The sequence below is a fragment of the Populus alba genome, chromosome 17, assembly GCF_005239225.2.
Source record: "Populus alba chromosome 17, ASM523922v2, whole genome shotgun sequence".
NCBI classification, from domain to species: domain Eukaryota; kingdom Viridiplantae; phylum Streptophyta; class Magnoliopsida; order Malpighiales; family Salicaceae; genus Populus; species Populus alba.
Window position 1 is genome coordinate 19,444,270 of NC_133300.1, and position 10,877 is coordinate 19,455,146.

Below are 10,877 nucleotides of genomic sequence, written 5' to 3' on the forward strand. Positions count from 1 at the left end.
GTTTAGAAATGCATCAATATAATATTTTATTATTTTTTTATATCAAACACATTAAAATAATTTAAAAACATCCCTAAAAGATTAATTTAAAACAAAGAAAAATTAATTTTTTGCAAAAACATTATCCAACCATGAAAACAAACACAAAACCTTAAATAGAAAGGTACAAAAATGAGTTTGATTTAATTGATTGTAATAATTTTGAAATAAATTTTACCTTCACAAAACTAAAAACATGTGTATTTCTTCATTCTCCAAACACTACCTTAATTCTTAAGGTTGATTACAGCCAACAACCTCCAATATCTTTTATCAAACTAGAAGTGATTATTCGAATGGAGTCATTTTGCAGAGGACTCTGCCCATATTATAGCAACCTGTTGTTGAAAGCAATTCATTAACAAAGGTCAATTCAATAAGGGAAATAGCGCACAACAAATTCTTTTTAACTTGAACATAAACTTTATTCATCCATTTCACTGGTTTTTCCCTTGGTCATTACAATGGCGTGTTGATATTTGATATTGTAGCATCTTTGACAGCAGGTGTAGTAGGATTGCAACTCTGGTCATTGGGGAAGAAAAGGAAACAATTTGGACAAAATTCCGGAGCTTCCATGAATGAATTTTTACAAATCTACATAAGACTGGCTATTGCAGAAGAGATTTGAGTTTGCAGAAAATCACTAAAAAGCACCTGTCTTGCCCCGCCAAAATACCACATTTCCACCCTCAGCGCCATGGCTTATTGCCCTTATCTACAACCACAGCCTCATAGCTTAAGCCCTAATCTACATCTCCCGGAACCTAGCAAGAGCCTTCTTTTGAATCAGTGTTTTGTAACTATCCCCAGCCTGCACCTCAAGACTAGGATCCAACTTCTTCTGCTGACTCCCAAGTCCAGCTCTCCTATCTATGGCTTGTGCTTGAACTGGTTCAATCATTCCACCGCCATCCTTCCCCAGTCCCTGCAATTCATAACAAAAACCAGAGAAGACAATCCCCACAATGGATACGAGTTAGAATCTAGTAGCATGATTACTGCAAAAGCATTGATCACCAGTATATACGATTGGACTCTAGCACAAGCATGTAACAGAAAAGAGATGAGAGGAACATCCATTGAAGTAATTATTTCATATATTAGCAAAACTCTAATGATATATGAAGTTTTTTAGAGCATTTTTTAGACAAAAGAAAGGGCTGTACTAACTAAAACCCATTTCAGAAGGATAATCAGCATGGTTATCGGCAGTAACTGATGATTTACTAGCCACGAACCCATTTCAAAAGGATAATCAGCATAGCTATGAACAGTGGACCATAAATTAGCACAGTTAAAACTACAAGTGCAAGAGAAGAAAATGATACCGAGCCTTCTTGCCAGCCCATATTGCGAAGCATTCGATTGCCTACATTGCTCTCGCCAAGTGCCCTGTCTGCTGTAATCACCTCATAACTCTGAGCATCTCCAATCACACGTCCTCCTCCAACACCAGGGGGGAAAGGCATTGGATCCAAAGTACTCCTTTTGAATGCAGAATCCCGATCTTTAAGAGATCATGAATGGCAAACACAAAGGATTCCTCACAAGTTAATATTTCTATGAAGTAAAACATGGGAACCCATTCACTCGAATCACTGAGAAGTTTGGGAAAACTAAGATCTGATAGACATCCAGGGGTTAACAGGCAGATGTAAAAGGCACCAAGTTCAATTTACCTAACAAAATATGACCTTGTAAAAATAGAATAAAGGTATACTGAAAAACATATTGTTAAAGCTTACGTGGATCCGCATCAGGCAGATCGTCTCCAACAGAAGAAGAACCATACAAGCTCCTCCTTTCAGCTGCACGATCCCTGTAGGAATTTTGTGGTTGCTCCTTGTGAGTAGAAGCAGAAGGTAGAGGCATTTCAGAAAATCTCCTCTTGCCACTCCCAGCAGCCACAGGTGGTGTGTAAGAGCCCAATGCAGATACATCTGTCCTAAAAGGAGTTGCAACTGAAGATGTATCTGCATTTGTTGATGAACCTGGCATGGTTAGAGGTACAGCAGCATTGGATGTAGAAACACCAGCAGATGGTCCAGAATATGAAGTATCAGACTTCACAACACCTCGTCCAGAACCCCTTATAACCCCCATCAAAGTCCCTCCTGTGCTGTTGCTCACAGGTCTTGGCTTGACTGAAGACTCCAAACCATTAGTTTGGGCAGATGGAGTTGTGACTACTCCTGAACTGGACATAGAGCTCTTCTTTGTGGATTGCCCAGCTGAAAACGACCTGTCATCAGCTGGAGTAGATGGATGACTATCATCAAGGGCCACACGGGTAGTCTGTCCTTCATGACTCCTTTGCTTCCACATTGTTAATACATTGTTCATTTTCTTCTTGTTAGCCAAAATACTGCTCTTTGAAGCAAGTTTTATCTCTTTTGCTTTCTCCTTCTCTTTTTTCTCTGCAGCTAATGCTGCTGAAGCAGCAGCCTGGACAGCATCAGGTAAGGAGGCAGCCTTCTCTGTGGATGTAATTGTAGCAGCTGGAGCAGAAATTACTACTTTTCTGTTACTGGAACCGTCAGATGACTTGGAATTCTCAGACTGATTACTAGATGCTTTATTGTCATTGTTATCTGTGAAAGGGATGTACTGCTGAGTTTGCTGGTCATAAGAGTACCAAACCCCTTGATTGCCATCATAATAAAGACCTGCACAGAACAGGAGCATATCACACAATCAAAGAACCAACTTGAAAAGGAATTATGATTTTAGATTAAGCTCTAAAGATGACACATGTCGGATGCTAGTTACAACTATTCTAAGTTCAAAAGTTCTTGGTCCATGTGCATATTGCCAAATCCCTAACTTTTCCAAGGAAACAAGCAAAAATTGAATCTTAAGAAAAATAAAAGCGGAGGATCAAAATGATTCCTAAGAGAAATTTAAGTGATGAAGTTATGGATTGCACAATTGAGAGCCATGAGAGTAAACACAGGCTTACAGATAAGCAACTCCAGTCAATTCAAGGAAGGCAACAGAGTAAATTACAAGCACATGCACCATATATGCAGAGAACTAGATACCTTATTCTTTTTCCTAAAACTCACATGCATAATTTTCCTAATACATTATTCACAAAGTATACAAATAGTCATTAAGCAGTTATTAGAAGTGGTAACGGACTTCAAGCTCCCAGATTAAAATAAAAGTCAAAAGCCTCCACTAACTATAACAATAATAACACAACAGAAAAGCAGGCCATCTGTTCCCAAAGTATTCTTCATGGTAAGCACTTGTGCAAGATCTGCAGGAAGTGCTATGTACATTTTCTCTCACAATCTCAGAGACTCACTTATAACTTGTTACTTTTGAATTACCAAAAAGGCTGAAATGCCCAGAAAGACAGTTAACCATGAACGTGATTTCCAAGTTCCACACAGGAATGTTGTTCCCACCTCTTTCTCTATATAACTGTATCATCAGATAAAACTTGTTCGTAGGTATAAAATGAAAATATATATTTATAATACTTCATAGATGAAATATATGTCAGCTTGTACCAGAGAGAACCTGTAACAAAGCATTTACAATGAGTGAAACATGCCAACTACCTATCCAATTATACTAAAAAAATGAAAACATTGCCTTTCCAGGAATTCTTTTAACATAAAGACAAGGATTATAAACATGTCATCATGTAATTGAGACCTAGATCAAATTACAACTGAATACATGCATTGTAACAACAGCTCAGATCCACAACATGTACAAAATGTTATCTTTCACTTCCACTTGAAACAAACCAAACAAGAAATGTAGAAGGAACCTGTATTTCCATCAAAGTAGAAGCCCGAAGCAGCATCATAGTAATAACCAGATGCTTCATCCCACACAAAACCAGATTGTGGTGCAGAACCATCCTTTTGAACTGTAATCTCCCCACCGGCTTGCTCCTGCCCACCAGCAGATTGATTGTCATCTGGGTTATATTCCTTGGGTGCCCATCCAACAGCATCATACTAGAATATGAAAAGATAAAATTTTAAAAATTCAATCATCATGTATAAAATCAGCATATTCATAAGCCACAAAGGAAGCACATGGAATTAAGATAAAGGGTGGTAGTAATGCAACTAAAAATATAACAATATCAAGTTATAGTTAGTAATATTCCAAGTGACAAATAAAATTGGTAGGGACAAGAAAAGAATCCTTAGGAGGTATTTCTCCATTCAACAAACCATACCAAAACCTGCACTGTCTAATGCATGAATGAAATCACATTAAGATCAACATCAAAAGGTTTGAGCACAAATCCATTAAGGTGGAAGTAGGACCTTGACAAACACCCAACCACATTTATCTGAAGTTCATGGAGTGGATTCCTTGTCAACGCCTGATTGCCATGACAAATTACATGTTGATAATCTGACTGAGATTTATTCTTCGATCAAAAGAAATGCCTATGGCCTCAAAGATTAAAAAAAAAAATGCCTAAACTGGTTAATCTGAGGTATGAAATGGATGTATCATATCAGAATATCATTTTCCTCTGTTCTGTTCATCAACATTCACTTTACAAAACCATTTCTCCAAGAAGAGTGAGGCCCTTGTCTTTGGGGTATCTGTTACATTTCTAAGGTACAAAACACGAGAAATGTCAACTTTCTCCTACTTTCCCACCAACAATCACTTCACAAAAAGCTTTCAGTGACTTCAAATAACAGAATATCAAAGTAGTTTACGGACAGTGTAGATTTTCTTGCTAAAAAAAAGAGTGGATTTTCCCTGCTCCTTCAAATTCTTAAGTCTGAAAGTATGTCAATAATTAAAGTTCTTAACCAAAAAGAAGTTGCAATAATTGAAGGAAAGGTTCCATGAAATACCTGTTGGGAAAATGCCGCTGCCTCAATTGCAGCTGCTGCTAAGCTGCTTGACTGTGACGGTCCTGATGCCCCTGGGCCAAGAATGCTCTTTGCATAAGCCACTCGTAAGATCAGCCCATTCTTCTCAAGAGTGGTTCCATTGGTCGCATCAAGGGCTTTAGTAGCATCCTCAACCTACAAGACAAGAACCATATTATTACAAAGAGTGCATCTATTATTTCTTCATGCAACTCTTTTCTATTGCTTCTCTAATTCTATAAAGAGCAAATAAAATCCTCCATAAGGAGAACAGGGGTCTTGCAGGGAACAAAGGCCAAACAGCTAAATTTTCAAAAAGAAAAGCTTGAAGGAGCATAAAGTGCTTGAAAGGGGAATTCATTATGTAGCTAAGCTGTTGATATCAGCAACATACAAATTTTGAGAGTCTCCATGGTACCACTAAATTTGGTTAATTTTGATAGCCTTGACTGGAAGGTGGAAAAAAAAACAGCATCACCAAATCACAGTTTGCTGTATAATTTCCATAGTTTTATTACAAGATACTTCTGAATCATTGTTAATAAGTTTACAAAACTCCTAATAAAGCTTACATGTATATGTCATTATGTATTGTTTATAACAAATTTGTACTTCATCATTTGAATTGCACAACAACCATCAAAGATTACTTGGACTAAGAAAAATTGGAAAGCAAAATAAGAGGAATAAAATAGTCAATAAATCCAATCACCAATGACATTGATTTACCGAATGGAAATGTACAAACGCAAATCCCCTTGAAACATGAGTAAACTTATCTCTAACCAGTCGAAGATCCTGAAAATTAAGATCAATTAAAAATCTGAAGATTCCTGAAAAGGGAGAAATTCTCTAATAAAACCAATTGAATTTTATAGCATTTTGTACCTTTATTGGAGCATGTTTGGAAAATTCATAGCGAAGCATCTCCTCATCCGCATTTTCATCCAATCCACGAACTACCAAAACATGAGTTGGACCTGATAAAGTTGAAATTAGCAAGGTATAGTTGTGTGTGTGTGTGTGTGTGTATTAAAACTAGTCAGGAAAAAAGTAACATATCAAACCAACCTGCCTCAAACCCTTTCTTTCCTAAGGATGGTGGATTTGATAAAGCTATATCTGCTGGTGGTGCATCATCAGCTCGTGGCTCATTGCACTGCAACATAGAATAAAAGCAGCCATTCAATGATCTGTTCTCATGGATCTTATTTCTTAAACCATTATAGAATCCACTAGTATACCTGGGTAATTTTTTTTCTTTTCCATTTGCTGAAAAATCATTGATCAAAAACTCTACAGAAAAGAACTACAAGTCCACACTATTTAACTAAGGCAAACCAAAAAGTAGCAGCATGTCAAAGCTGCCAATGTGACTTCCAACATACATGTTAACCTCCAAAACAGCACAAGAAATAATAATGTTTGTCATTTCAACACTTCACATGCATGCTCAGCACCTGAGGGGCATTGTTCTTGCTGTAATAGTGCTTACAAATGAAACTAATAGCCAGTGGATTGTGTATTCATAGAACTTTATAATCTCTCAACTTATCAAAAATCAAATGGAAAAAAGGTGGAAAAAAAACCTGAAAGCAGGATGTACGCCTTGCAAAATTGATACAGCCACAAATGGTGCACATCCAATCAGATGGCACAGTGATTTTTCTGTGCTGACCAGATTTATCTTGACCAAAAGGCCCACCTACCCCCCCAGTTGGCTTACTGCTGAAAGAAAACAGAATCCAAAGTGATAATGGTTATGCTTGAAGCCAAAAATAAACCACAGGGCCACCATATATATGTACAAAGGCATTAGCATAGCCTTTTCATCAAAAAATGCTACAATCAGTCAGTTATTGATGGAGAAAAGTTTTAAGGAAGCCAGTGACAGCCAAAGTAAGAATTTATCTGGATTTCACCAGTATGTGAGACCAAACATACTAGCTCAATGTACACAGATACTAGCATGGAATAAAAAATCACAATTGATTATAATGGTACCACAATCATGGTTGTGAGGAAAGAGAAATACCTGTACTCAAAGAAAAGCTTTCTGCCATCAACAACAAGACCATCATCCCCAATCCTATCCATCATTGCACATGCTGCTCCCTGTTTCAGAACAAAAACAATACTTGAATGCCATTCATGAAAGCAGATGCAACATTGTCAGATGAGGTGGACAGATACCACAGAAGGAAAATCAATAAAGGCAAATCCACGGGAGATGCCAGAATTCCTCTCTTTGATCACACGAACATGGCGAAGTGGCCCCCACTCAGCCTGATGGCGCAAAAAAAAAAAGCAATTAAATGTTAGGAAAATATCTAATGAGGAAAATCAACAGTTTCAGATAAAGAATGCAAAGTGAAGCATTACAAGTATCTGGTAAAGATCTTCATCAGTCGTCTTCTGTGAGAGACCTTTCACAACAACAGTTGCAGATGGAGCCTATGGGAGACAGGTCTTGTTAAAGCCCAGTCACTCAACACAGATGAAACCAGGCAGTAAAAAACAATAATCATGAAGACTGTACAAAACATACCATGTCATAATGACCAGGGTGACGCTTGTCTTCACGGTCCCTCCTCCTTTCATTCCTCTCATGTCTGCCATCATCATAGCTGTCCTCCCGTTGACTTCGGCTATGACTTCGACTTCGAGGGGACCTAGATCTAGGACGATCATCATATCCACAAGACCGAGATCGTTCATGCCATCTATGTGGACTCTGAGATTTTCCCTGAATCAAAGCTCTCTTATCACATTCTCGATCATGGGATTCACGCCTCCTCCAATTGCCATCTCTCCTGCTGCCTCTTTCATAATCAGAATCATAACTAAGGCGACCATATTCATAATCCCTCTCATGGCTATCCCCCCGTTTCTGATAGGAAGTATGTGACTTATAGTCATAATCATCATATGCATAATCATCACGGTCATGTTCCCCAAACCTAGAAGCCCTGTCAAATTTATGATCACGGTAGCTGTCGATGCTATGGTAGCCATCCCGATCATGAACAGCATCCATATCATGATAAGAATCAAAGTATGGTCTCTCATGTCTCCTAGACTCCTTCTCGATGGGGTATTCTTCTTCATAACTTCTCCTTCTCGATTGGGGCCAAACATCAACAGCAGGAGGGGGGTAATTCTCCCTCTCTAGAATGTCCCTGTGGAAGGCATTTCTTGGGTAGACATTATCCCTTGAATACCGGTCATTGATAAACCTCCTATTATTATATGAACCACCAACCCTGCTAAAATAAAATAATTCAATGGAAGAATAGACATGAAAATAACATCATGAGCCAAAGCTTGAAAAAGAAATAAACGACAATAAGATTACAGCAACCACAACAAAGCAGACAATTAGAAAATATCTAAGCATAAGAGGCTTTTGAAAGGTCTTGCATGAAATAATATCATAACCAATGAAACTCAAAAAGGAAAATGTTGCATAAATTTTCAAATAAAATGTTTTACCATGAATACCCTGACAGGAAGCATCAGGCAGTACTTACCGGTAGTTAGGCTCATGGACAGCACCATACCCCTCCAGAGCCTGTGGATTCAAGAGAATAGGCTTATGTCAGCAACAAATACCAATCAAGTAGCAGAAGATTAGGCAAACCCATTCCACATCCTCACTGCCCCCAACAGCTTTCTCTTATTTTTCTTTTAAGGATGAGATAGATGATGCCCAAAAACTAATGGACAGTCCTAAAAAATTCTTGCATTTTTATCAGTATTTTTAAGGAGGAAACCACAATTACGCTGTTATTATCCCATCCTTGCTGAAGACCATAGCGACCAGGATCCATTTCTCAGATGCAAAACCACCCTGCAATGCTCTTTCTCGATGATTGAATGATCTAATTCCTTTTATTCCCTGTAATATATGCACAAATGAAACAGACACAACAGTCACACCCATGAGTCAACCTTAAATCAATAATTCCCCCAACACACCGAGTTCTTATTAGCCTTGACCTTCGTAAATCTTCAATGAAATCAAACCCACTTCACAAACCATGATATAACCATGACCCGCTTGGCCATTCCTCCAAAATTCTCTCAAAAACAACAAAACAAGTATAACAGCAATGATCCTTAATTAGCAGAAACCAAACCTCACATCCAAATTCAACCAAATAAAATTATACAAACAAAACAAATATAAAAGAAAAAAAAACTCCTTGAATTTGAATTACAGATAGTGATCAGCTAAAAAAGTCTCAAAATCTTTCTATTACAGTTCACTTTGCAAAATTCAAAAAAGACAAAATCCTCAAACAAAAACCAAAACTCCAACACAAAACCAAGAAACAAACAAAACCCATTTTGCCATTTCTCCAAAATCATCTCAACAAATATAAAAGCAACGATCTTAAAAACATTGTACATATCACCACCAAAATCTCCCTCGAAACACAACAAAACATTGAGAAAGCAGCATTATTTGTCATTGATTATCACAGACAGATCAGCTAAACATCATAATTAAAGAAATTCAAAACTGTCAACTTGCATTGCAAAAATCTCTGTATCAATAAAAAAAAATCTTAAGATAACAGAAACCCATCAGCTAAACACATGTGCGTGTCTCTCTAGTACAGTTCAGATTGCAAAAAAAAAAAAAAATAGTAATTTTTGAAGCTGAATAAGATCAGTCCATACCAGGCAAACCGTGGATGCGATTTGATCAGAAAAAAAATGTTTCTTCTTCGACGATGGGACTCGTCGTTTCTTCTTTCTCGTACCAAGTCCGGTTCTCGTATCAGTGTGTGGTTTTTATTTTCTTGGGTATTTAAAAGTTTTTAGTTCAAATTGGTAGGTATAGAAAAATCGAATAATTTGAATCGGCCTCCAAGCTTTATTAATTAATTCTCACTCTTTTAAATTTATCTTACATTGGTACTTAATGTATATTTATAAGAAAATTATATCTTTCTTTAACTATCATAATCTAACTTGAAATTTTATTATCTAATTATAAAGATTCTAAAAAATCACTCTAACACAAATCTTTTTTTCATAAAAGATTCCTACTTAAGCTAGGATTTTTATATAACAATTCCTCTCTTAAATTGATATTTTTAACACTTAATTTAACAATGAAGAACACTTTTCTAATCAAGATATTTTTGAATGCATGTACCAAATAATGAAGCTGAACTTCACATACGATTCTAATTTGAAAAACTTTATGAATATATCAACTATTTGCTCTTCACTTTTGCAATAAATAATTTTAATGGCCTTACCCTTGTAAGATCTTTTAAGAAGTAAAACTTCAAATCAATATGATTACTTTTATCCAATCTTTAAAGAGTTTAATTATTGAGTTATTGTAGCGGAAAAAAAAATTACCTTAAACCTTGTCTCTTGAAATTAAACTCTTCAAGAATTTTCTTCAACCATATCACTTGACATTCACGAAGTTGTAACTATAAATTCAGCTTTTGTTGTAAATAAAATGATATTGAATTATTTTTTTGAATACTATGAAATAACTCCTGAATCAAACTTAAAAACATGCTTATAAATTTTTTTTTATTATTATTGATCTCTTGTATATCTCTCTATTAGTAAAAAGTTAATTAAATTTAATTATTCTTTTATTTTTAGAATAATCCAAACTCTATAGCACCTTTTGATAACCATAATACTTCAGCTGTTAGAAGATGAAATCATATTGGATTCTTCATATATTATTATTAAGACTTATTGAATACATTATATTTAATTATTGGAAATAGAACACGTAATTGTTCGAATAAACCTAACTTGATTAATTCACACTATTAAAATTTTTTATATATTGATACAAAGATTACAACTTTAACAATCTTGTTCGAACTCGTAATCTATCTATTTAATTAAATAAAAATTATAATAAATTAGTCTTTCACAAATTCATTTTAACAAAGGATTCCTCCAAAGACTTGGATTTTTATCTAACAC

General features: G+C 36.0%; 1 protein-coding gene across 4 annotated transcripts; it reads right to left on the reverse strand.

Moving 5' to 3' along the window:
* Positions 1 to 439: 439 nt before the first annotated feature.
* On the reverse strand, positions 440 to 9,842 carry LOC118031763 (SUPPRESSOR OF ABI3-5). Of its 4 annotated transcripts, none has more exons than XM_035036254.2 (16): positions 9,591 to 9,826; positions 8,687 to 8,802; positions 8,435 to 8,475; positions 7,453 to 8,167; positions 7,287 to 7,358; positions 7,098 to 7,190; positions 6,940 to 7,019; positions 6,494 to 6,632; positions 5,976 to 6,063; positions 5,793 to 5,884; positions 5,634 to 5,702; positions 4,887 to 5,060; positions 3,827 to 4,019; positions 1,788 to 2,708; positions 1,371 to 1,549; positions 440 to 967 (listed from the first exon to the last, which is right to left on the reverse strand). In XM_035036254.2, the coding sequence occupies exons 2-16, from the start codon at positions 8,732 to 8,734 to the stop codon at positions 791 to 793; spliced, it is 3,081 nt and encodes a 1,026-aa protein (XP_034892145.1). In that variant the 5' UTR covers positions 8,735 to 8,802; positions 9,591 to 9,826; the 3' UTR covers positions 440 to 790. The 4 variants fall into 4 exon arrangements, 3 of the variants coding, with proteins under 3 accessions (XP_034892145.1, XP_034892146.1, XP_034892144.1); XM_035036255.2 differs by having other exon boundaries at positions 6,494 to 6,629; positions 7,453 to 8,170; XM_035036253.2 differs by having other exon boundaries at positions 7,453 to 8,170.
* Positions 9,843 to 10,877: the final 1,035 nt, after the last annotated feature.